General features: G+C 38.5%; 1 protein-coding gene across 7 annotated transcripts in view; it reads right to left on the bottom strand.

The window, feature by feature from the left end:
* Positions 1-21235, bottom strand: part of LOC109035857 (uncharacterized) — a 32603-nt gene extending 11368 nt beyond the window's left edge. For 2 of the 7 annotated variants that reach the window (XR_011900229.1, XM_072302427.1), the window contains exons 1-7: positions 21009-21233; positions 18266-18445; positions 12745-12924; positions 11965-12190; positions 10063-10183; positions 7748-7859; positions 5240-5305 (exon numbers count right to left, since the gene is read on the bottom strand). Coding sequence is in view for 2 of the 7 variants with exons in the window: in XM_072302427.1 (XP_072158528.1) it covers positions 5240-5305; positions 7748-7859; positions 10063-10095 (211 nt within the window). In the remaining 5 variants the exon portion in view is untranslated. Of the gene's footprint in view, positions 1-5239; positions 5306-7747; positions 7860-10062; positions 10184-11964; positions 12191-12744; positions 12925-18265; positions 18446-21008 lie in introns of all 7 variants that reach the window. The other 5 variants (XR_011900226.1, XR_011900227.1, XM_072302428.1 and 2 more) reach the window with 4 other exon arrangements.
* Positions 21236-27741: the final 6506 nt, after the last annotated feature.

Consider the following 27741-nt stretch of genomic DNA (forward strand, 5'->3'; position numbering starts at 1 on the left):
CGAAACGCTGATCAATGTTCCCACAAAAATGACGCGGCACAACGGCTGCGGCCACGCCGGAGCGTGACTGTAAGAGGAGGAAGGGGGGAGGGAGGGCCCCCTTCGGCCTTGGGCAGACCGACGAAAGTAATAAAAAGCGAGAGTAATAAAAACAAAAAACTCAAGTTTACACGTGCAGAGCTCGAGGCATTGGAGCCAAATTGGTCTGTTTGTTATTTAGGGATAGTGTCCTAGCCTAAGTTTATTTAAAAAACAATTAAATAAGAGGAAGGATTTCAACCCTGAAAAATGTGCTGCTCTCTCCAGGACCACGACAGCCTGTGACCCTGTCAGTTTTGGTGAGCATAGTTACAGAGATGGACCATTTTTTTAGGGAGCGAACAAATCAAAATTTTGAGCCTTAAGTTGGTCGCAACCATATCCGGAAGTCGTTACAGTGACATTTTTGTGCAATATGCTTCTGTGGAAAGTGCAATACTTAATGAATACTTTTGACAAATCGTGTTTTTTCCGGTTTGCGCTTCAAACGTGATTTATTTGTGGAGTGTCATACGTTCCTTTTTGAATTGAAAAACTCGTCAGATGCATTGGGTAATGGAGTAAGGCATCTCTCATTTCTTAACGCAGGGGGCGGCAAATTTTGCATTTTTTTAAAATGTAGGTTTAAAAAAAATCGGATTCAGAAAAAAAAAATTACAAACGAGAAAGCGTCTTTCGGTGACACAAGAGACACCTTTAATTAGTCGAGTTAAAAGAGAAACTAAACACGCAATTTGGCATGGAGCGGTGCAGCAGTGATGATGAGGACTTGAGATAAAAAGGAGAAGCCCTCAGCGCGGCGCACGGTGAATCGAGTCAATGAGAGAGGTCGGAAAAAATTTGGGAACTTAAAACGCTCATAACTCCGTTTATACAAGAATCTAATGTTCTGCAAGCTGTTCCACTGGTTTTCTCGTGATATTTTCTTCCAGTATCACCCCTTGAACTTTACAATGTGACGAAATAAACATCAACATTTGCAATTCTTGTCAAAAATTTCATGTCCGACCCCTCTAATTGACTCAATCCACTGTGCGGCGGTCGGCGTGAAACGCATGCGCCTACAAGACTGTAGGAATACTTCACGCATTGCGCCAAACACAGTGCGGTCAGCGCGGCGCGCCGGCGGAAGTTAAAATTATTAAACCACATTTATGTTTGTTCTTGCATAATTTTTACCTTCATTTCTTACAAATGGAAGGCCTTGTTCACACATATGTAGATAGGTTTACGGAACTTAAATTTCACGCAAAGTTCCGTGCGAACTTTTGCTAGTAGTGAGGGGCATAGTGTCCTTTCTTTTAATTTTTCTTGTTTTGCCGGTTGAAAATGCGGGTGTGATCCCTGCGAAATGTCCCGGGTTTCTTATTATATTTTATGTGTTTCTTTTTATTATTGCGGCCTTAGTCCCGTTTTAAGTTGTTTCTCCGTTACTGTTTCGGGCCGATTAAGTTGTTTTTTACTGATGTTTCGAAACGAATGAGAAGGGGGCGGCAAAATACAGGTGGCCCATAGGCAGCAAGTAGGTAAATCCGGCCCATGGGCGGCAAGTAGGTAAATTCAGCCCTGTTTTTTAAATGAATTTTGAGTCAAATTTACGTGAGAAATTGATTTACCAAGATTATTTTTCTTAATTAAAATTAACTTTCTTTATAATACAGTTCTTACGTAAATACATTTGTTCGTAATTTCCAATCCTTTTTCCGAAATTTTTATGTTAATTTAATTATTATGTAAATTTGACTTCCTTTTCCGAATTTGTTCTTTTTTCGCGTTTTTCTGTGACTTTTAACAATTTTAGACTTTCTTTCCTTACTCTAGTAAGGATCTAGTCGTCAGAATCTATCCTGAACGACAACTTACATTCATGGAAAATGAAGCTTTAATGTTCCTGACCATTTTTTACCATCCAAACTCACTGGAACACATTGTGTAGGTATATGAAAAATTTGAAGAGCATCGCTGTCAAAAGCTAAGTTCTCCTTCAATTTGGCTCTTTTTGTATGGTCTACGGGTAAGGACAAAACTAACTGTTTTTGCTAAACGCTTACTGTTTTTTATTTATTCATAAAATTTGAAAGTCTCAATGAAAGCAAAGCTATGTCCAATCACAGCTAGGTATTTTTATTTTGAGACTGCACATCCCAACTTCTCCCACTTTTTCAGCCGAATTATTTTTTTTTTGGCTAGATTTTGGTTGGTGCAGTAATGCTGATGGTTATTTTTAGAAGACTATGATGGTGAAACCTAAAGTTTCCAATGATATTTTATCAGCATAGTAAACTCAACCACGACTTCAATCATAAATAATTCCATTTAGCGAAATCAAGCTGAAAGGCACAAGTAAGGGTTCATGAAAGTTGAAGTCATAGCTCAACATTATAGGGTAGGTTCAAGTACCTTTTAACGTGTTTTAGACTTTTTTTTCTTACCGTAGACCCTGAAAAATCACTTAAATTCAAGGAAAATAAAGCCTTAAATGTTCATACCCATTTTTAAAAGTCAGAACTCACTAGACCACATTATATTCATGATTAATTTGAAGAATATCGCTGTGAAAAGTTGAGTTTTCCGTAGATTTAGCACTTTCCGTATGGTCTTTAAGGTAATGACAAAAAGTGCTAAATTGAAGGAGAACTCAACTTTTGACAGCGATATTCTTTAAATTCATCATGAATATAATGTGGTCTAGAGAGTTCTGACAGTTAAAAAATGGTTATGAACATTGAAAACGTTCGATGAATTGAAGTTGTCCCTTAGGGTCCATTAGCGCTAAGGAAAAAAATTCTAAAACTTGTTTGAACCAACCCTATAATATTCTCCCACAGGATTCACTTTCAGACAGTAATAATTAATCAACATAAACATCAACCATTACTGATAAATCATCAAAGATCCTATTGGGCGAAATTCAGCCAAAAAGCACCAGTTTGGAGTCTTGACATTTTGGCCACCGTTGGTTGCTTATTTACGCTATTAAACTGTGACTCGATGATAAAGAATGCCATAGGGCGACATTCCGCCGAAAGGCACCTGTGTGGGTTCTTTACATTATGGTCACAGTTGATTGCTAAACGCTACCAAACCATGGCTAAATGATCAGAAATTCCATTTGGCGACACATGTTAACACTCTTTGAACATCTGAGGTATGAGTTCTGGAAATTTTGGCTATACTTGGTTGCTAACGCTACTTAACAGTAAATGTTCAACAGTGACTTGATGATAAAGAATGCCATAGGGCGACATTCCGCCGAAAGGCACCTGTGTGGGTTCTTTACATTATGGTCACAGTTGATTGCTAAACGCTACCAAACCATGGCTAAATGATCAGAAATTCCATTTGGCGACACATGTTAACACTCTTTGAACATCTGAGGTATGAGTTCTGGAAATTTTGGCTATACTTGGTTGCTAAACGCTACTTAACAGTAAATGTTCAACAGTGACTTGATGATAAAGAATGCCATAGGGCGACATTCCGCCGAAAGGCACCTGTGTGGGTTCTTTACATTATGGTCACAGTTGATTGCTAAACGCTACCAAACCATGGCTAAATGATCAGAAATTCCATTTGGCGACACATGTTAACACTCTTTGAACATCTGAGGTATGAGTTCTGGAAATTTTGGCTATACTTGGTTGCTAAACGCTACTTAACAGTAAATGTTCAACAGTGACTTGATGATAAAGAATGCCATAGGGCGACATTCCGCCGAAAGGCACCTGTGTGGGTTCTTTACATTATGGTCACAGTTGATTGCTAAACGCTACCAAACCATGGCTAAATGATCAGAAATTCCATTTGGCATAATGGAGATGTTGCATGTGTGAGGAATTTGCGATTTGACTGTAGAATCTTGTGTAAAAGGTCACGAGCAACACGATGGTGCCACTGGTTTTCTCTGAAATCATCTCCCAAGCTCAGAAAAAAGGACTCAAGTTGAGGCCAAAATGGAGGGAATATCCCACCCTACCCTGAGAGTCCAAGTCTAGATCAAGACCAACCCTCCATGCAAAGATAGGGAGCTAATACATTGAAAGGGCTACCATTTTATCTGGGGACTCCAAAACTGAAAACACGGCAACCCTGCTAATGTATTTGCTCCCTATCTTTGCATGGAGAGTTTGTCTTCATGTAGACGTGGACTTTCAGGGTAGGGTGGGATATCCCCTCCATTTTGGCCTCAACTTGAGAGCTTTTTTTGAGCTTGGGAGATGATTTCAGAGAAAACCAGTGGCACCATCGTGTTCCTCGTGAACTTTTATACAAGAATCAACAGTCAAATTGCAAATGCCTCGCACATGTAACATCTCCATTGGGCCAAAATGCACCGATATCAATACTTCATATGTTACTTGGTTCCTCGAAAATTCTCCTCTTGGACTTAGCCTAAAAGTGTGGACACTTTTTAGCCTCCGGCGAAACCTAGAGTCTATACGGCTTCGCCGCACGACTAAAAAGGGATTCCCAGTTTTAAACTTGAAGATAAATAATTTACTAATTCAATATACCCTCTTTGTAATTATTTTCCTCCAACACATCTTGGAGACTGATTTCTTTCTAGAATTTGTTCCATATGCTGACTAGGCAAAACCAAGAAATTGGAGGAAGTATAGGGTGGTTGTCATTGAGAAAAAGAAAACCAATTCCTCAACTTCGGGAAAATGGTACGTCGCTGAAAACTCATCGTTTTGCCTTCAGAAAGCAGGGAGGGAGTACCGTTTTGAAAGTGATTGGATAAAATATGTTTTTTCATCTTTAAATTCCTTAAAAGTTATTTAATTAATTAGATACAATTTCCAAGCTGTAGCAACTTTTCAATGGGGGAAGAATGCAATTTCTCAATTTTTAAATTTCCCTGTTGGTTATTGCAAGGTATCTACTGCACCACTTACATTGATTTGCCCAAAATTTGTTTTGGGTTTACATCACTGAAGCATCACATGGAAGGGAGGGGGAGGGGGTGTCATCCACTTGATTTTCAAAAAGGAAAAAAATAAGAAACATCCTACTTCATGTACACAACAGCCGTTATTTCTTTGAGAGGCAACTGAAACTGTTTTCTTGTATGCTGTTTAAGGGGGCAGTTGATCATGTTCAATAGTTGGACGATGACATTTCCACACTTCATCTACGGATAGTTTCTAGTGTTAATCTTCACTCAACAATAAAAGAGAATAATGACAAAGATACGTACCCTGCCTTGGAGAAATGATGTCCGCGTACGATTCTAGGATTTGAATCGCTTGCTCGACTGATCCTCCTGGGAAAAAAAATATTCTTTAATTACGGGCGGAAAAGTTAAATTATTTACTACCTTCATTTTAACTGGATTGTGGTAAAGTTCGGTTAAAGGGCTCATTCAACTTTTCAATTTTTTGCAGTTTTTGACAATTTTTTCTCGTCACTCTTTCTCGATAATTATGCAACAGAGGAGAATATTACAGTACATCTTTTAAAAAATGCACGCTGTTTGTAGGTTAACTCAAGTTTTACATGAGAAAATTTGAAAGAATCTCCTAAAAACTGGCCAAAAATGGCGACAATGGACCAAAATACCCCTCACATTTCACTGGACATCATTTAATTTTAAAGGAAATATATGGAGCGTCCCAAAAAATACAACCGTGTCACCTCTCAACAGAGTGATAATAATCGAAAAAGTGTAAGAAAATAAATTCGTGTTTTTCCAAGAATTGGGTTTTAGGGACTGCTGCTTCCTTCTATTGGCTCTGCTCAGTGAAATATTTGGCGTGCAGTCTACCCGGGCCTATAACTTTGGAAATGAGAATTGTGTAGCAAAACCCAGGCGCAGGCAGGAAATGTCCTTAACGCTACGCATTATACAAATCTGCAGTTGTCCCCGAATAAGATAATCGTTCAGAAGGCTATCTTTTTCTTCTATTGGCTTACTGACTTATATTCCTTACGTGAAACCTACAGCCATCTATACACAAAATTTCATACTTGATATTATAAGAAATGTAGGGGTAAGGAAATGTTTTATAGATAGAGTAATTTGTTTGTTGAAGCCATCACCATTTTCACGCCTAGAGACCCTTCTAGGCGACTTCCTATACCGGGATATACTGGGTCATGGAAAACATTCAAAGTGAACATACGGAAGATTTAGGATTTATATTCTTTCTCTTTTTTTTGGATTTTAAGATTTTGGAAGATTAGGATATTGACCACTAGCCTTTGGAAGTGGATATCGGACGGTTTTATTAAGGAATATGACTAAGAAATAAAAATTGTTAAAGTCTTCCTGTAAATAGTTAAAAACATTCCTAAAGCAACCACCACCCGCAGCGAACCAGGTGGTATTTACTCCTAAAAAGTAACTAATACAGTCGGATATAGCTTAAGTATTTTTTTTTTTTTTTTTTTTTTTAATTTTTTATTTTTTTTTTCTTAAAAAGATTTATATTATTGACTCTTAAAAAACTAGCAATGATTTAATATATCTTGGGATCTGGGGTGTGAAGTATATATGGGACGTTGAATGGAGGAAAGTAGTTATTTTCAATTAGATTTTGAATCATCATATCTCGATTTATTAGATTTTGACATTCAAATTATATGTGGTTTAGGTCACCATAGTCTACATTCGCATAATTCTGAGTCTTTCAGATTTAATTTCTTTAAATGAACTGGGAAGTTTCCATGTCCTATTCGAAGTCTAATTAAGTTTTTTATTTCACTACGATTCCATTTTAGTTCATCAAACCAAGGTTTTTGATTAATTTTTGGGCAAATTGATTTTTTCGTAAGGCTATCAATTACCGATTTTGAAAATAAATTTTGAATGTTTTTCTTTAAATCTCCGATTTTCCATTCTCCTACATACTGCTTTAGACAATAGTTCAAAAGATTGCTAATGCACCATCCCAATAACCAACCAATAATATGCCTCAAGGCATAGAAACGGAAAAATGAAATAAAAAGATCCATCGATGAGTATGAGAGCTTCACATAATAATAACCGTTTTCGTCATGTTTCCTGCTGTTATCATGTCGAGAATAATTTTCTTACAATTTAAATAAATATCCTTACTCGAAACATGCTGAACTGGGAAATCTGTTGCAGCCTCCATTGTGTGGTGGGAAAATTCTCTCAAGTTCAGGCGGTAATGAAGAGAATATCCCACACTACATTGAGAGCCCACCTCCATATCTTTTCTAACACTCCGTGCACAGATAGAGATCAAATACATTAGCAGGGTTGCCATGGCTCCAGTCTTGGACTCTTTGAACAAAATGGCAACCCTGCGAATGTAATTGCTTCCTCTCTGTGCATGCATGGAGAGTTTGACCAGATATAAAGGTGGATTCTCATCGTAACATGAGACATCACCTCCATTACAGCCTTAACTTTACAGCTTTTGTGCGCTTATGAATTTATTTCAGAGAAAGCAAGTTACACCACCCTGTTCTCCGCAAAATTTAACACAAGGGGAAGCCTTTAAATAAGAACTTCCTGACACATGCAAGAATTCCTTTACATTACGATTCCCTAAAGGGGGACATTCAGGATCTGTTAGATCACTTCCTCATACTGTACTTTGCTAAGTTGCAGAAGCTGCACCCTCTGAAGTTTCATGAAAAGGATTGCTGCCCTTCTACTAAATAAAATTCCTCAATGTTAACAGAAAGCTGTGTAGAAACAACTTATTCTTCATGATAACGACATAGAAAATATTACCAGCATGGAGAGCAGCGGACAGAACGTAGTTTGGCGGGGCGGTGCTCCGTTGACCAATTGCAGATCTGATGAGTGTGATCGCATGGGCATGGCGGCCCATTCTTGGGTTGACCTGGAAACAATCAAGAAATAACAGATGAAAACAAATGAACAAATAAAACATAGAACAGAAAGTCACTGGGGTTGATTCTGGAGAAAGAGGTTGTTCCTAAAATCACATCTTGTCTCCTCCCCTCCCCCATCTTACCTTAACTGTTGTCCCTGGTGCTTTGGAAAAATTTCAGCCTCTACAGATAGTTACAGACTTCAGGAGGAAGTCAAATTCTCCTACTTGCAAAAATTAAAAAAATTGTATCTCTGCCATGGCTTGTATGTTAGTGTCGCACCTTGCATTCACAAATGTTGAGAAATATTCTCTAAAAATTGCCGAGGTGCTTTGGTAATTCCATAATTTATTACAAGGCATTATCTTATTTTTGATACTGAACGTCGATTTTGTACCCTTTTAACTATTCTCCTCTGGCTAAATCGTTGCTGATAGAATCAACCAACTTTGCAAAAGTTCTAGGAACAAATGAGTATATCTGCAGATACTGATTCCACTTCACCTCAGTTTGGGAAATTTGAAGAATAGACCGTGGGTGTGTAGGTTTGAAAGTTAATCTAGATGAGTTTTCGACAATAAAAAGGAGAAAAATGACGAAATAGCTTAGAGAATCCAATGAAAACTTCACAAAACTTCTCTGATATGATTAACTTAATTTTCAGATACTGTATGGGCAAAAAATTCGAAACTACTCCTACTTTTCTGAACGATTTGGGTTTCCTGCAATTTACAGTAATTTGAGGGTAGATCTGTTTAAAGTGCTTAACATTAAGGTGAATCCAGGCTTGGAACTTCACGATTTGGCCACCACGTCGCGCTGCTCCGAATAGCTGCATATATTTGCCAAAATAATAAAAACCGTGATACTTATTCAAGATTGGAGATCCAGGGGATATGGCAACATACGTGAGAAACACTCAGTAGAAAAATCTTCTCAAAATTCCCATAAATAAAGTCTTAACTACGGCGGAAAGTAATTCCCATCGGCAATGGGAGAGAGAGAGACAGAACCTGAGAGATTCCGTTGCGCGCTCGGCCACCGCCTCTGACCTGAAAGTTTCAGCCGTACTTTCTCTGCGCTTGTAATTCTAGTAGCCAATATTTTTGGCTCAAAAAATCAAGCAAAAACTAATCTATATCTTGTGGATCTGCTTTTTGTAATTCGAGAAATATTATTTCAGTAATCGTCGAAGGAAAGTGAAATTCTCAGTGGGGACTGGTGGCGCTATCTCTAATCTTGAATTATCCCTAATCGAACCCTGGATTCACCTTAATTGATGATATTCATTAAATCCAACCTCCTTCCTTCTTCAAGGAAAAAGTTGGAAAATTTCATATTTCAAAAATCATTTCCTAATGAGGATCAATTAATTTGAAATCCCAATAAATCTCAAATTTAGAATTACAAATTTAGAGACTTCCGTCAGTTGGAGAGGGATGGAGATGGTGGCGCGAGAAAGTAAAAACTTTTTCGTGACCGCACTTAGAACCCTAATACGTCAATCAATATCGTTCCTTCTGTGATTGACTGATTTGGAAGCAATATCATATCAGACTGTACATCCTTCAATGGTTGCTTTCCATCCTTCAGAGAAATTATGGTGTTCTTTAAGTTATTCACATGTTGTGTTGTGTGCTTTGTAAGAGTTGTTCCATTTTCAGAAATAATCTAGCTCTGATTATTTTCACATTTCCATCACACGAACCTCCCCACATGTCCTCGCCTGGAGGACTTTTTCCCCTCAGATGAGAAGACTTTGTTCCCAGGTGATAAAATCAAACATCAATTCAATTATAATAAAGGGAGTAAACAACACTTTAATATATAGTGCTACCGACATTAAAAGTTAACTTCACACTTCATGCACAGTACATGTTTTGGATTTCTTAATGTTTTTGTTTGAGCCACTGTTGGATCGGCAGTTTGATATTGTAGTGAATGGCGTTTACCGCTGAACTTTTACTTCATCATCCGAAATAACATTCCAGAAAATTGACTAAAAAATAAAAAAATGATGAAGGAAAAAACTTTTGAAGGGTCATAAGAACCGACACATCAGCAGCCGTGTGTGTGTGAGAAGTCTTAGTTGCACAAAATGCTATCATTTTCATATTCTCACTTGTTGACTTTATTCAGCTACAACTTAGAGAAATTCCGTCTCAAGAAAATATGAAAAACCATCTGAAAAATATATAATACAGTACTCACACTTAATATTCGTGTCCAACTGGATCTTTGCATCTTCCAATTTATTAAGTTAGCAAAACAGACAAACACCAAGCGAATAACTAACGCACGAACGAAATGTAGCTTCCGATTTTCCGACAACCTAAAAACAAACATTAAAACCGTTAGTAAAACTACAAAATATGAGACAGTACTTGTAACCCTCACATGGAACTGCGTCATAAAGGTGTCTGAACATTGTGCTGCGTATTCTCTCATCTAAGAAGAGAAGAAAGGGAGCAAATCAAGGTTCCTTTAGAAATCAAAGCAGACATTTATTGCAAATGGTGCTGGAGACAGAAAAAAAATGATCATCATTCACCAAGCAGGAGGCTCATTAATTATCCTGCAGCTTCTACTGTCATCTAAGCAACGCCAACTATTCGATGCTGCAGTTTTTCACTGGTTACTGAAGTTCCAGAGGATACCCCTTTAGATTTAAAATCATCACTTCTCCTTCATTTAGATGATGCATCATGGAGAGACGAATCGAAGAACACTTTTTGTCAGTTCCTCAATTTCCAAGCACTCAAGAGGAGTGAGAGATTTTAGAGACAGGTATCAAAGAGGTACTAACATTGAAATTTAGTTACTCATATGGTGGACTCGATAGCTGGAAATGGGGTAAAGGGAGTCAATGAAAAATTCGAATGATGGGTGAGGAAGGCTTAAAAATTAAGATAATAAATTTTTAAGTTTCTTCACTCATCTTAAGAGTTTTTCTTTGTCATTCCCGACTTGTAGTATTACCTAGTAGTAATTGCTCTTGCTGTTAGCCACTGCCCACCAATTCGGGTATAAACTAAAAACTCTTCAAGATGAAAATTTTTAGACGTGAAGAAAATTAATAACAAATAGGCAACAAAAGTTTTGCCTCACATGTCGCATTCCAAAACATTATGAGGGTGTCACCCAGAGGGTCGTGAAAAACAAATTCTCAATATTTCGCCAAACAATCTCACCTCTAATCAACAAAATTGGAGGCAGCATTTTAATTACATTCTAGTCTGACGATCTCTCACCATCACATGGAAAGAGAAGATGTGTAACTGCGCAATGGGTGCGTACCTCATGCCTATGACATTGCCTGAGAGCAACACAGAATCAAGCCCCTGGTCATATACTTAGATCAACTGTTACCCTTTGGACAGTTAATGTTACAATCCCCTGGTGTTACATTGCTTTCCATACCTGGTTTGCACCATAAGATTCTTCACCTACGATAGTCTTAAAAGGGCATGAAAAAATATTTAGTGACCGTAGAGATAAGTGGTAATACTTACATCTGGCAGATTTCAAATCATTGTGAAACCTGAGAAAAAAATACTGATTAACTTAGAGCTGTCTTGCTATGAAGTCAAGAACAGCGCAGAAGAAGGACTGACAATGAGGCACATGGCCAAAATACAAAATCTTATTAAAGGTTCACGAATCGCCTGAACTTCAGTTATATTTCTTGAATTTAAAGTTTAGTTTAAAATCTAAGAGTATTAATGGCAGCGAGTATTTTTAAAAAAACACTCTTATGAGAGTAGTGTTAAAATCTCAATTTTGAGATCTTCTGAGTCTTAACTGGCTCATGACTGGAACAACAGTTCACTTTTTTCCCGAATTTTTTCCAAAACACAGTAATTTCCCTATGATAAGAGCTTGAGTCCGCAATTTTGGATTCTCGTTTCAGAGAGATGGCCATTTTTTTGTGAACAAGATGTTTTCTTACAATCAACGAAACATCAAAACATGTTTCTTTATTTCTTAAGATTAACTGCTGACTCTTATCAGTAGAGAAGAATTCAAGCACTTTCAAGGACTTGAAAAAAATGTCAAAACCAATCACTTTTGAAGGTCGAACGAATCGTGAAGATGGGATGACATGATACTCACTTTAACCAGCATGCGCTTGTCGGTAGGTGTAAGCTACATTTTTGTTTCGAACAAGTGCACTCACAGATTGACAATATAGGACAGAAGCTCTTCGTAACCGATTATTTTTTCCAAATTATCTTTCACTGTGTCCCGAATTTTGTTCTATGTAGAGAGAAACATGAATAAATTCTGCGACTCCAGCAGGGTGAGTGAATCTGCCATAACTTTCAAGAACTGGGTGACACTGAAAAAAGAAGCAATGGTGTAGAGACTTGTCATAATACTTTTGAGCTAAAACAGAGGTTTGATATGAATCAGAGGGAAGGGAGAAAACTGGTTGATGTCAAGAACAAAGGACTTAACTCTCCACAATGCGACACAGGGTTGCCACAGAGTTTAGAAAAGGAATTTTCCTGACTCATTAGGGTAAAATTCCTTGACAATTGAAGATATGTCAGATGGCTGAAAGACATAGAACTGGGGAAAGAAAAGAAGAGACTAATGTCACATCCAAAAATTGCACCATTCAACAGATATTTACATGCTAACCAATGGGCCAACTGATGATTGATGCATTCAGACTGATGTGACTTTCGTCTCTTCTTTTCTTTCACAAGTCCTAATAAACTCTAATTAAAATGTAAAAGATTGCAATATTTATTTTTGAACAGCTCTTGTAGAGACTTTTGCGATATTACTTCTGTACACACATTTTTTAAAAATTATCTTCATTCAGGTACACAGGAGAAAACTTCAAAATGGAGAAATGTTTTTATTACTTTACAGCCATAAACTTACCGGCGATGCGTAGAATAATCATTTTTCACACTTGATTTCATGTTTTTCAGCTTATCTAGCACAGCAAACATATTGATAAATTTTCCTAGGGTGAGCAAGTAGGCTTCCGACGCAATCCTTCCTCTTTTCAGCATGGCACAGCCTTTTTACCTCTGCACAAAATCTTTCAATAGCTTTTCGCTGTGAAAGAAATAATTGGAGTTAGAGATTAATGATCTCACTAAATTGATTTATTCATTGACAGTAAAAGTTAGGTGATCAAAATGTGCACCAAACTTAGAAAACTTTTTCACCTACGTTTTTCATGCTCAGTATGCGTTGGAGTAACTACCCTCCTGGCCACCATCAACGTTGACAATCAACTGATGATTGGGACCACAGCAGCTGCTGAAATGCGGACTGAGCGTAAAACATGATTTAGTAGGTAAAAAGTAAGACTTTCCTAGATGTCATGTACAGTTTAATAGAGGTAAATAAATTGAGGAATAACATCATTCAACATGGGTTCTGTCCTTCCAACCAAACCAACTTTTTTTGTTTCCTAGGTGCTACAGTAGTCCGAAAATGCCCATATAAACTTCAGGGAAATTGTCTGGTGCTTAGAACGCCGCCATTTTAAAGTTTTCAAATTTGAGAAAACCCACGATTAGATTTTTGCAAATATCTCTTCAACGGCTCATCCCACGAAAAAACAAAAAAACCAGCAGAAAGAACATAAAATTTCCTACCGAAATCACTCTCCCCTGTTTTATCTGGCTTACTTTTCTGGTCATAAAATTAATGATTCCTTAAAAAATTAGCTTAAAGAAGGCGCTTTTTTGCTGATTTTAGGAGAAATTTTGCTTTAAATCTCCAACCACAATTATCTGAGAAAAAAACTGTAACGCTCATTGAAAAAAGCGTAAAATTTACTGCTGGAAAACATATCGATAGTTCCTAATCTTGATTATATTCTGTGAGACAGCAGTTTATTAGCTCGGCCCTTAAATTGTGACCATCTCCCTTCAAAACAAGAGAAAAAGAAGGAAAAAACCTAAAACCGAGGCTCAAACTGTGTAACAATGTGGTAAAATAGTGCTGGGCCCACACTATATGGATGGAGGGGGGGGGGGGGGGTGCCAAAAAGTTCTAACATTTTCTATCAGAGCCAATAATTTTGGGCTCTAATGAGGATCAGTACTAAACTGATGGGGGAGTGTTCAGCCCAGGCAGTTTGGATTCGAATATTAAGGCGAGGTAACGTCAAGAAATCAATAATTTTGGGTTTTTTTACACATCATCAGTAGATCACACTAGTCAGTGAGATCAAAAGCCCTAAAGTTGAAAAAATTTCAATCAGAATCAAAACTTGTGCGCTCTAACGATTTTACCACATTGTTACACAGTTTGAGCCTCGGTTTTAGGTTTTTTCCTTCTTTTTTTCTTGTTTTGAAAGTAGATGGTCACAATTTAAGGGCCGAGCTAATAAACTGCTGTTTCACAGAATATAATCAAGATTAGGAACTATTGATATGTTTTCCAGCAGTAAATTTTACGCTCTTTTCAATGAGCGTAACAGTTTTTTTCATAGATAATCGTGACTGGAGATTTAAAGCAAAGTTTCTCATGAAATCAGCGAAAATGCGCCTTCTTTAAGCTAATTTTTGAAGAAAACGTTAATTTTATGACAAAAAATGTAAGCCAGATGAAACAGGGGAGAGTGATTTCGGTAGGAGGTTTCATATGCTTTCTGCTGGTTTTTTGTTTTTTTCGTGGGATGAGCCGTTGAGGGGATATTTGCAAAAATCTAATCGTGGGTTTTCTCAAATTTGAAAAATTCAAAATGGCGGCGTCCTGAGCACCAGACAATTTTCCTGAAGTTTCTATGGGCATTTTCAGACTACTGTAGCACCTAGGAAACGAAAAAACTTGGTTTGGTTCGAAGGACAAACCAGAACCGGAAATTCAGGGTTCATGCAGCCTCAGTGCTAAAAATTCAAGCACTTTTCAAGCACATTTTTCTGAATTTTCAAGCACTTTTCAAGCACTTTCAAGAGCCTTTTGGAAGCAGTTTTGCGCAAGATTCAAGAAATTTTTCCACAGGACCTTTGACATAAAAACTCCTAATAGCGAGACAGATATCAACAACCAACTATGGAAGAAAAATGTTTTTACAAGCAGTTTAAAAAGTTATAGATTTTAACCGAGACTTATGGTTCTTTTTCACAACTGTTTGGAGAGTTTCGAAATTTCTCCTTCAACGATTGCTAACTCTTCTTTTTTTCTTTTGGCACTTTGGCGGAAACTATTGGACTTAACAATTAATGAGAGATCTTGCTTCTTTTCAGCTTGTTCTGCCAGGTCGTCTGCACCTTTTTCTAAGGTCTTTACATCTTCACATAAGCGTCTTTTTCTCTCTTGTAGAGATTTTGTTTTTTCTGACTTTTCATTTTTAATAGCTGTGAGAGCCTTGATTTTCTTTTCTTCCTCTAAATAGGTAGCATATCTACTGCGAGCACCTGATACACTTTGTCTTAACTCTTTGGTTATTACCATACTGGATAAGCTCTCCATTTCATCGGTAAACTCATGTAGGTACATAACGCTGTGCTATGTAGGACTGCTCCTTTAAATTTTCTACTTCTAGGTTTTTATTTACACTAAAACCTCTCTCCACTGATGCTTGTCCATGACTTAAGAGTAGAGTTATTTCGACAACTTTCCATAAATTTTTGTATTCATCCTTGTCCATAAAGTTAATATAAAAACTCATCAACTCTTGACTTCTCTTTATAAAGTTCATAGTGTGCAAAGGTGACAGCTTTCTTTAGACAACGTTTTGATAAAATGAATCAAATTCATCAAGAATAATATCAACTTTACCAGCTACGACTATTTTACAATCACACAATGTATTTAAGACAGACCTCATTTTCTTCTTGCAAACAGCTGACCGACTAACAGGAGAAGAATCTGCATCTAGGTGAATCATACTTCTCGGATCCAAACAGGACAAATTTCGAACTAAGGCATGTGATATTGGAGATTTTTCTAAAATTTTTGACAAGACATTCTTGTAAAATCTAATAGCGCCAGTAATTAGATCAAAGTTATTTTTTTCAGACACTTTCAGAGATTTTAAACAGCTTTGAGGCTTCATAGCCTAGATAAACTTTATAATGGGAGAGGCAATTGTTAGCTTGCAAGAATCGATTTCGATGAGTTCTTTAGTGGTGGTGGCTTTTGCAAGAACCGATGGCTTCACAAATCGTTCCATTAACTTTTTAATGATTTTCCTGAGATCTTCTGATAAAAAGAACACCATTGGTTTGTCAGTTTGGTAGTTTACTAAAAACAAGTGAAGTATATTGGCAACTGACCTAAATATTTGAATTTTAACGATTAGCAATGGATCTTTTAAATGTGACTCAACCACTGACCAAGACTTACAGTCAGGTTTATTAAATTTTTTTTGCTGAACACCTTTTAGATAGACTTTCAGAGGATCAATAAGCTGAAGGGCTCTATCGGCGCATGGAATATTCTCGAGCCACCTATGTTGTACATATTTCAGGGGATACTGTACAACGTCTTTGCCACTTGCATGTTCAAAATTCTCCCTTCTTGCAGGGGAGCTTTCAAATAAATAGTACAGAGAGGAGAGGAAGAAATGAATTTCAAAACAGCTTGCTTCACTTCCACATTTAAAAGAATTGTGCATCACATGAAGGCCACACGAGCCAATGTTCAGTAATTTTGCTTTAAAGTCTGTGAACAACTTATCTTCGATCTTGTCATAAAAACTCCGATTAACAGTCGGCCCATCCATGGAGATCTGCAGAGCTTTTCCAAGACTAAGGGGAAATATAGCTGTTAAAAATCCGTCAACTAAATCTACTGCTGTGCCATGACCCATAAATATTGAATTGTAATAGTAAGTTTTAATGAAATTTTTGCTTGACCAAATTCTGACATGAACATCCATTTGTTTTTTTTCAGTTTTTTATTGAATGTTTCGTCAAAACACAATACGAAGAGATCATTAAGCTCATTAATTTGAGTTGAAAGTCTTTGTTTAAGAAAGGGGTAAATACCAAAGACCACAATATACATGGTTTTTAATACATGGTTACCCCTCTCCATCCCCTCCAAAGAGTATCGTCGAAACTGACTCCGCTCTGTTGCCATGCCCCCGACACAACGGCACACGTAGGCCTACGTCCCCTCTTGTCGTTTTCGTTCACTTGCCTTGCAGCGACGAAAGACTGAGCAGGCAACTCAGCAGAGTAGTTCTCGTTTCAATTTCAAAACGTTTTAATACTTTCCAGCGTACGTCTGAAAAGTCGAATGCTTTCTCATTTGACCTCCGAAAAGTGGATCTGAGAAATTCAAGCACGTTTTCAAGCACTTTCCAAAAAATCAAGCACTTTCAAGGCCTTGAATTTTTTTTTTAAAATCAAGCACTTTTCAAGCACTTTCAAGCTTGCATGAACCCTGAAATTTGTTGTGTTGTGTAATCAAAGTAAAGTATGAAGAGAATGATGGACTGAATTTCAAATTCATTATCAGGATTTATTAAGTAATTCCAATTTTTGAGAAAATCAAAGCACAGAAAGGACACTCTTCAGTTGCAGTGTTTCAGAATCTTCACCAATTTTTCATCAATTATGATCAAGCAAATGTATGTAATTCGCTGAAACTCCTACTGAATATTCTTCATGATTTTATGATTTTCTAGATGAAAATTTTCAGAAGATTCACACAGTAGTTTCCTCTCTGAAAGCATGAAACTTCCCTCAGGGCAATAGTTCAAAAAAGTAATTAACATTTGGCAAGCGAGAATTTATCATTGTATAATCAATTGAGATCTAACCCTATGGTATAAATCCTAGAAAAAATGAAATTTTCAGATGGATATTGGCAAAAATAAGATGGAAGTCAATAGACGGAAAAACTGAATGAAAATCAAAAAGACTAAGACCTTTGACAAGTCCACAGCCAAGACCCCTTTCTTGCTAAATGCGCCAGGTAATTTCAGGCACGGTGACCGGTATTTGGCATGTACTATAACAATTTTCATTGTTTCAATTGTACCAATTCATACTAAATAAATAAAAGATCACACAGTTGTGCAATATGGGCACCATCACCAGTTTTTGCACGGAACTAAAAAGCAGAGGGAAGTAATTTTAGTTAATTAAATAAATATGTTTAATTTTAAAGACAAAGATAATTAATTTAATCATTTTATCAGTGCAATTGATATACTTTCGTTTAGTTATTTGTCTTTTAATTATGTAACTTAAGACTACAGGTGTCAGGTGGGTAACCTAAACTATAAGTTCTAGCATTGTGGCAATTAGTGGAAATTGTGGTTGGAAGCATTCAAATATCCCTTTTTTCTTGCATGTTTCTTTGGGCCGGCAACATCAGTTACACTTCTTAGACACATTGGTAGACAACGTGATGCAAGTTTCCACCTAAAACACACCACTTCAATTACCTACTGAATGTCGAAAACAAACAAAATTAGAATGCTCACCTGAAAATACATGAAATTAAGCAGCTTTTTCACTTCAGGAGCTAATACTTCAGCAGTCTTTTCATAGATTTCCACCCAGTTCGGCTGCTCATTGGACTTCCGTTGAGGGATGGCTCGAGAGCAACATCGCTACGTGTACAGCATGACCGCATGTTTCAAGCCATCTTCCAACAGTTCCTTCTAGAACATTACAAATAGATATTTTACAGGATTGGTAGATTGACAACTTAAAATTCACAACATGGCAAAGCTCTGAATTTTTAAAACGACCAAAACCAGTGTTCCAAAACCAAATTTCAATGAAAAAACCTATTGACTGTTTTCAGTGCATATACCATAAAGGTTCAAAAATGAATACATTTACATTTAAAGGTCAATCTGCGATGGATTCCTTGGATAGTTTGAAATCTTTAAATTTAAATCAAGGTTCAAATGACCTTCCATCAACGAAATACATAAATTTCTGATTTTATTCTAAAATAGATGCCTCTACCAATTTTCAAAGTGTCTGCTTTAAGTTGAAAACACTTGCATGGAACTAACTTTTCGAATACGATGTTTCTGATCCTGCCGTAGTTCTGTAATGATTTAGGTAAGAGTGAAAGGGTCATCCGATTTAAGCATGTTATCGGTAGTTCTCGATATTATTCATTCCCTGCTAAAAACTTAGGATTTCCTCTCATTTTTCTCAAAATTATCTTGGAAAAACAAGATTTTTCTAAAAATCATTGAATATCATTCATCATCCATTCAATTAAACGGATTAACGGCGGTCAATCAGCAGGAATGTGAAGCTTCCCAAACTGGCATGAACGGTGGCTTCTTCAATGTGCTCTGCTATGTCAGTGATGAATTTCGGTCTTCGAAGTTGGTATCGAAGTTAGCTTGATAAATGATAAAGCATGGCTGAGCTTTGATACTCAGTTGTTGATTATGTAGCGTAAGCTCATCTAAGGCGTCAACATTGCATAAGGCATCAGTTAATGTTAATGTAACCTTATCTGCCACCATTTTGAGAAGTTGACTCCTTTGTGCAAAAAACCATCAAAGACATAAAAATGTGACTTGGCAAGCAAGCATTGTTGTACATGGAACTAAGAGAAATGAATGGTTTTGAAAACATACCCACTCTAACTACTTAAAAACTGAGAGTACACTGTAAACCGAAAATAAATATTCTTGAGTGTTGCACGATTCAAAACCAGAGAAGGTTGACGGTGGAGAGTAGATAAAATTGTTCAAATAACTTTATGCCTTCGAGAGGTAGGACACACTTGTCAAAAACTATCAGAAGTAATACTGCTAACTTGAGGTAGAGGTGTCATCAGCTAAGTTGGCACTTGAATATATATCATTTGCAAGCAATTATAATGTAGTCGTCGAGCAGGAATCGAGGATTGACTAAGCTCGCGATCGGGCTGCCGTCAATGGCCTATTACTGTTGGACAATTGCAGCACAATTGCTCGCAAGAGAAACGTAAACAAGTGCCAACTAAGCTGATGACACCTCTAGATAGCAGAGTAAACAGGCAATTCCAAAAAATTTAGACTTGAAACAATGGAAATAAAACATAGGAGTGGGAGAATGGGCCAGTTGTGCTGGTCTCAGAATCCTGTTATGATACTTTATTTTTGCAGATCAACTAAAAATGATGAGATCTGGCCAAACCACAAATTTCTATGTTGAATATTAACCGAGGTATCTCGCCTTGAAAAACTCGATTTATGACATCATAAACCGTGGTAGGACGTATCATGTTTTGCGATACCTACCGCAGTGGATGACATCATAAATTGAGTTTTTCAAGGAAAGATATCTCGGTTAATATTCAAGGTAGAGAGTTGCTGTTGGGACAGATCTATTTATTTAGAGCTGATCTACTAGAACCAAGCATCAAAACATGATTCTGTCACCAGCGCAACTGGCCCATTGAATAAAGAAAGAGAAATTAGAGGGTGAAGCAGTGAATAAGCTATCGATTAGCAGAGAAGAGATGGTCTACGTGAGCTCCCAAATGAAGAAATTGGCCTCATTATCACAGCATGACTACATGCAGACAAACTGACTTTTTCCTTCAGAGATTAAATGACATGAAACTGAAAGAAGAAGAGAGTTAGAGGACATTTAGGGAATGAGGAAGATACAATTCTTGAGGAGGAAATTTAGGCGGGAGGTACCTGGCAGTGGAGTCCGAACTAGGATGATCATCAGATGCGGCAACAGTATTGACAGTTCTTACTATTTGCAGGGGATTGGGAAATGAAACCTGTAAAACACTCTTTACTGTGCTCAGAGGTTCCTTCTTAAAAGTTAGCTTCAGTCTCACACACAGGAATCGATTGTTGAAATTCTTATCAGCATGCCCAGGCGTAGGGGATCAAGGTCTTTCAGGCGCAAAGCTCACACATTCCTTATCTTGTTCTGGCGTGCCAACAGAGTTTCAAGAACCGGTCTGCATTCATTGATTGACTAGATAAGATAAGAGGAAATAAAGAGATGCCTCTTGGTCCACAGCAGAATCTCCAAGACAAGTCCAGCGACAGACAAAAAGACATATGTTCCGTCACAGGAGTCTGATGACAATTCTGTTATAACATCGTAAGTTATAGGAACTTCACTACGTTCTCATGAAGGAATCAGTACATAGTAATTAAATAAATCAAAATTATTTGAGCTTCCGCGATTTAGTTGAAAGAGAGGCGATTGAAAGCAACACCAGAAAAACGACTCATACACTCATACCTGTAAGGATCCACTCGGAACATCGGTTTCTCCACACTTCCCATGGCTTCTTCTTGATTTTCGTTGGCCCTGTGGTTAAATCTTCGTCTCGAATTGATGAAATACTTCTAAATGAGCAAAGAGGATGACAGTTTTAACGGCTGGTAATTAAATAAATCAAAATTAATTGAGCGATCTGCAGTCCGGCCGAGATTGCGCGGAAAAATGCATGGCATGGCCGCCATGTTGAATTTCAAACAGCTGGACGAATGTCGATTATCGTATCGCATGCGATTGTTCGAGTATCGCACTATCGATTCTTTACCATAGCTTCTTACGGGGACACAGCTATAGTCGATCGTTCAAGAAGTTTGGCCAGAAAACCGCCTCAACCACTGGACTCCGTTCTTCTCGAACCGGCTCAGGGTGGAGTAAGGCCGCGGCTAGAATTCTTACGATCAGCGACCTTTCTCCTCATTTTACTTCTAAACTTTCAATCTTAGAGGAAAATGTCATAGGACCCGAAATAACGACCGTAAAATTTCCTATCGGTTCATTACACAAAATTTTCGAAAAAATAATTTTCGTGATCAAAATAAGGGTTTTAAAAAGGGCGCAGGCAAAAATTCTTATGATCAGCGACCTTTCTCCTATTTTACTTTTAAACTTTCAATCTTAGAGGAAAATGTCATAGGACCCGAAATAACGGCCGTAAAATTTTCTATCGGTTCATTACACAAAATTTTCGAAAAAATAATTTTCGTGACCAAAAATAAGGGTTTTAAAAAGGGCGCAGGCAAAAATTCTTATGATCAGCGACCTTTCTCCTCAGTTTACTTTTGAACTTTCAATCTTAGAGGAAAATGTCATATGATCCGAAATAACGACCGTCAAATTTCCTATCCGTTCATTACACAAAATTTTCGAAAAAATAATTTTCGTGATCAAAAATAAGGGTTTTAAAAAGGGCGCAGGCAAAAATTCTTATTATCAGCGACCTTTCTCCTCATTTTACATTTAAACTTTCAATCTTTAGAGGAAAATATCGAAATACTCGTTTCGAATGCGATTTCTCGATTATCGCATTATCGATTCATTACCATAGCTTCTAACGGGGACGTAGCTATATTCGATCATTCACGAAACTTTGCAAGCAATCCGCCTCGGCACCTGGACCCCCGTTTTGCCGGCTCATATGACGGTGGAGCGAAATCCTATTAGAATCCCCGGCCCGGTCATCGCCTTACTTCCTAACTTGTTGCGCCTATTATTCCACTCGTTCTTAGGGATTTCGTGCTAAACGAAAGGGTTCATAGGTTATTTTGATCGTAGAATTCATTTTTGACCTTACTTTTCTCGAGGAAATGACGCAAATACACAACTTCACTCGTTCTTACTAACTTTCCGTAGAAACGTAAAAGTAGAAGTTACTCAGAGATAAATTTTACTCGTTCTTGTGGGCATTTCGTGTTGAAACTCGGTTTCCTGGAGGACTTTAGATCGTAGAATTCATTCTTGACCTTACTTTTGCTGATTTGTTGACACAAACACATAACACATGATCTCGAGGGTACAAAGAAAGGTACTCACCGATAAATTGCACTCGTCCTGGTAGACATTTCGTGTTGAAACTTCGCAAACTAATGGTATATTGATCGAAAAATTCATTTATAACCAAACTTATGCCAATATATATGTTGACACAAACGATGATGACACATAATGGGGGGGGGGGGTGACAAGCGGTCCGGATAAGCAAGGCAAGCACTGCGCTTGCCCAAATATTTCAGAGGGAAGAGGAAAAGTACAAAATGTATTAGTAAAGTAAATTGCATTAAAAACAGAAAGAGATAGGTAAAGTTACGTATGCAGCAGCCACATAAGTAGGAAAGCCGAAAGCGGCGGCAGAGCGGACGGAGGTGGCGCATGGCGCAGCGAACATGGGTCAACTCATGCCCTAAAGAATCGCTTGCGAAGGGCTGAGCCTGAGCGGAGCGCCAGGCGCCAGACGACTTATCTGGGCGCCAGACTGCTCGGCGGCGGAATGCAGCGGAATCGAGGCGTGCGGGGCGGGGAGTGCGGTACGCTCCTAGTTCGAGCGCTTCGCTGCTTTTGCCTCTGATGCGCTGTCCGCTGTCTTGTTGCATCTTCCCGTATTCCCGTCGCGGTTGCGATTGCTCCCTCCGAGGCAATTGTGTCCTCCATTTCAATAATATGCCGCTCACATGGATCTACTTGGTGATGAATCAGACAATTCTCAAGCATGTTTATTCGCAGAGAGATGTTTTTTTGAGAAGTATAATAACTCAAAAAATTCTAAACGCTGTGGAGTAACGACTAGATATACCTCAAATAAGTGGCAAATGGAAATCATAAGTAAGAGAGAATGAAGTAAAACAATTGTTTTCAGGACGTTCCATCAGATTTCAACCGAAAAATAGAGTAAATTGAGGTTCGCGAGGGTCGCCCTGTCACTAAACCCACCGCACGCCACGGGGGGGAGGGGGGGAGGTTATTTTCAAATTTTTAGTATCGGAGTGAAAAGAAGTTATTCAAAGATAGAGTTTAGTCTGTCCCAGATAGGAAGAGCGCTGGAAAATCAGAATAGGTAATTAGCACATTTGGCGGGTTGGAGGTACCTCAACCCTTGTTACCTGTCATCTAGTCGCCTCTCAAATGCGTCGCACAGAGGGCCACAAGCCACCTCGAGGCAACGCATACTCCCCTCGCATCTTTCCGCGATGGTTTTCCCCGAGGCCCAGGAGCGGATTCCCGGCGTAAGACGCCGACGCGCCGCGGAGCTCATAACCAACCCTCTGTACGGTGCAGGGTTTGCTCGGTGATTAGTCGGACACAATAGAACGAACGATACCTTGCTTCTACATAGTGCAAATTATTCTGATTTTCCAGCGCTCCTCCTATCTGGGACAGACTATAGTTCCGGTTGAAAATTCACGTTTTATTGTTGATACCTATACTTACTTGATGGTATGTTCATCGAAAATCCCATTTTTGACCTTACTTATGTTAATTGATTCACATCAATACGCGATTTTTCAGCCCATCTCACTCCCTTAAAACTGCACTTTTTGATCCCCTCCCACCACCTTTTGAGTCATTTTGATACCATCTCTACTTACCCTTTTCCACCCGTAGATGCCTTTCATTATTCAAGGACAACTCTTTTTCAGCCCTATTCTACTAGACCCAATATGAGAGTCGGCTGAGAGGAGCACAATCCCAGGAAGTAGTGTTTTGGAAACTCGTGGGTAAGGTAACTCTTAAACCGATGCAAAAGGGCGGACAAATATAACGAACACTTCATTCAAAAGTATTGATAGAACACGTAGTATTAGTTAATACTACGTGTCTATCGACTCATGAACTCCACGAATGATACATTTCGGTCAAACGAGCAAAAGTAAGAAAATTGACTTCTCTACGATGAGAATACTGTATGTGTATCAAGTTTTAAAATGAAAAATCCAACTGATTGTATCAGTGGCGAGGCGTCCAGACTTAGGTTCGCTGTGTTCGCCGAAAACCCTCAAATATTTTGAAACCATTGATAATTATGGCTAAGGATGTGGGAAACAATACATACAGAATAGTAGACAGCAAATAATTAACGGACGCTTGGCTTCCGACAGCGTCATACGGCGCTGAGGCTGAGAGAGAGAGAAAATCCTTTACGCGGGAGCGGGACCGCACCAGCACCGGCTACCAAAGCGAGAGGGGAACGGGCGGGGCGAAGCAATGATGAAGGGGCAAGGGGTAGAGAGAGAGGAGTGGTGACGCACCGGCGCGGCGCGGGGGGCAGAGCTGAGGGAGCTGAGCGGGGGTTTGGACCGCGCGCGCGGTGTAAACGTAGCCGAGAGAAAAGGGAGCAGGGAGAGAACGGGAGAGGAGAGCCGCTCATCCGTCCAGACTGACAATGAGCTGTTTCTACAGGTGCCTGCAAACCGGCGAATTTCTTCCATGCCGATTCGTACTCCGCTCCCCCCCCCCCCCCTGCTCCTGCGGGCGGCGCGCGGGGCGAGCCGCATCTCTTCAGTTCTGCATTCTCCCATTTCTTCCCGCAGGTGCGTGTTGCGAAATTACGCTATCACCTAAGGGTGATTTCTCGATAAAAGGAGTAGTCGTGTCGCCGTGGGTTTACCAACGACTTAAAGCCAAACGAGAACCAAGTTGATAAATCAATAGGAATGATGTCCCTGAACTTATCCATGCTACTTAAACACTATGATTAGTATTATGATTGTAATAATAATGTAAGACTTTAAAGGCCGAAAGTGTCCGGTCGGTTAGGTACGCGTCGCCAACCCCGATTTTGAAGCAAAAGAGCAATTTGCGTTAGTAGGTAAGTCAGTGCTGATCATGGATTCTTTGGCAATATTTCGTCAGGCAAAGTATCACAAGGGCTATGCGACGTTTAAAAATTTCCGCCGCCTTTTTATTTTTTTACAGAGAAATTGTTCAACAAAGCTGTCCGAAAATTTCACTGAATTTTTTCTTTGTGCTGCCGATAAAATTTAGTGAAATTTCCAAACAGATTCAACCAACAATTTCTCAGTAAAGAAATAAAATGGCGGCGGAAATTTTTAAACGTCGCATGGCGCTTGTGATACTTTGCCTGGAAGGTGACGATTTAATGAAAAGAGACTCTAATGTTCAAGAAAATTGTCGTCATGTTGAACTGAATGTTTTTTTTTAAGCGAGAAAAGACATTAGAAAAAGTGCGTCGCCACATTTGGCAACGTATTTTTATCAAATTGTTCGCTGAAGTGTCTTCTTGACCAAACCATTACCGAATCAACCATAAGACGGCTGTTTCTACACTGAAAACTTTAATTTTATGAAAACCAGTGAATTTTAGGTCAGTAGCACTAATTTTACACTACACAAAATCCTTAATTTAATATTATTAAACTACTAAAGGGTACGCCCCCTGGCCGCTACGCGGCCCAACCCTTGCAGGCGCTCCGCGGCCCTATATTTACCCTCCTAACAGTGTTAGTTTTATTTTTCCCCTAAAAAATTACGATTTGAGGTACTTATACTTTAATTTAAACTTTACTTAAAATTACTTTAAAATTAAAGAACGCGTTTTGAAATGACTGCTTGATGAAATATTGCAGTAAAACAATGAACATTGATAGTCAGGTAATAATGAAGATATAATAAGTCGGAGATCGAACCCACACCGATTTCAGGGAAGACGCAATAGACGTCTTAGTCAACTCGGCCACCGCTCTACGAAACTCCCGGTGCGAAGCTTGTGTACATAAATAAGTGTAGAGCTGATGCGCAGGCTACACAGCTACTGCGCAACCTCCTCGACCACTGCAGCGCATCCTCCCGCGCATAGCGGTAGCAGTGCCGGAGTATTCTGTAAACTCACTCACTTTTATAACGTGATTTTAAAAAAACCTGGGTCCTTTTTCCAAAATCTGATTACAGCGGGCTCATCTAGGGCCTATTACCTGTCGATTTACGCAAAAATCATGGAAATCGGCCCGGTAGAACGCTCAAACGAACTATGACAAAAAGTATAAATTTACATTGTTTAAATGGGAGAATTCGCAACTTTACCACGTAATATAAAAAAACCTGGGCCATATTTTGAAAATTTGAAAAGGAGTTGGCTCATCTAGAGACAATTGCCTGTCGATAGCCGCAAAAATCATGAAAATCGGCCCGGTAGAACGCTGGAACTAAGCGTTACCAGTTTCGCAAAATTAGGAGGTCTTTGGAGCTTATAGTATAGAGATATAGTATAGATAACAGGAAGTCCCAAGTTTAGAAAACTTTTCAGGAACGTGAATTATTCCACCTCATATCTCAAGAATTGCCAAGTTTCATCTTTTGTATCATTTTTTATCTCACATTTTCAAGTGTCGCTAACGCTGTGTCGGTTACATAGCCGACACAATATGGCAGTATCGCCATGTTTGCCTGCTCTTGAGTAATGTTACAATTTCAAATTTTAAATGATGGAAGCTTCTTTGCTTGTTTGATAATGTAAAAGGAGCGCTGAGTCTAGTCATGTGTTTTTGTTCCTATGTGCTTGAATCGATCAATGGACGCAAGAAATAGCAGCTGATCTGAAACTTAATCGTAAAGTGTGAGTATAACTTTCGTTTTAATGTTTGATCATTTCCTTTGAAATTTTAAGTTATTGAATGCTGCCATGACCAGGGATTGATAGTAGGTAGACAAAACAAAGCATTCAAAGGCGCAGTGACCGAGTTTCATTCTGAGCCCTGGTTCACCATTTTTGTGTATTATACATACTAGCTATTATGGCCATTACTAATGAATGAGATATTTGTTATTTGTTGAATTCACGGTCTGCAATTCTGCATGCTACTTCTATGCACACATGGGTCTGCCTCTCAAACTGCTCAAGTATCGGAGGGAAAATTTTCAATGATTCGTACAGCCATTCTTTTGCTTCTCAGCCAATTTTTTCAGCAATGTTTTTTTTAGTTGTGTCAACAAAAGTATAAGGTCAAAAATGAATTCTACGATCAAAAGTCTCTAAGAATCCCGAGTTTCAACACAAAATACCCACAAGAACGAGTAAAATTTATTTTTGAGTAACTTATACCTATAACCGGGCCGGGCATTCTTATCATAATTAGGGCTGTTCAATCGGTTGTCGGTGTTGTCGGTAAAGCTACCGATATGAAGGGCCGTTTGTAACTAAAGATACTAATGTTGGCAATACATAAGAAATGATGTAACATATGAA

Source organism: Bemisia tabaci, chromosome 7 (genome assembly GCF_918797505.1).
Source record: "Bemisia tabaci chromosome 7, PGI_BMITA_v3".
Taxonomy (NCBI): Eukaryota; Metazoa; Arthropoda; class Insecta; order Hemiptera; family Aleyrodidae; genus Bemisia; species Bemisia tabaci.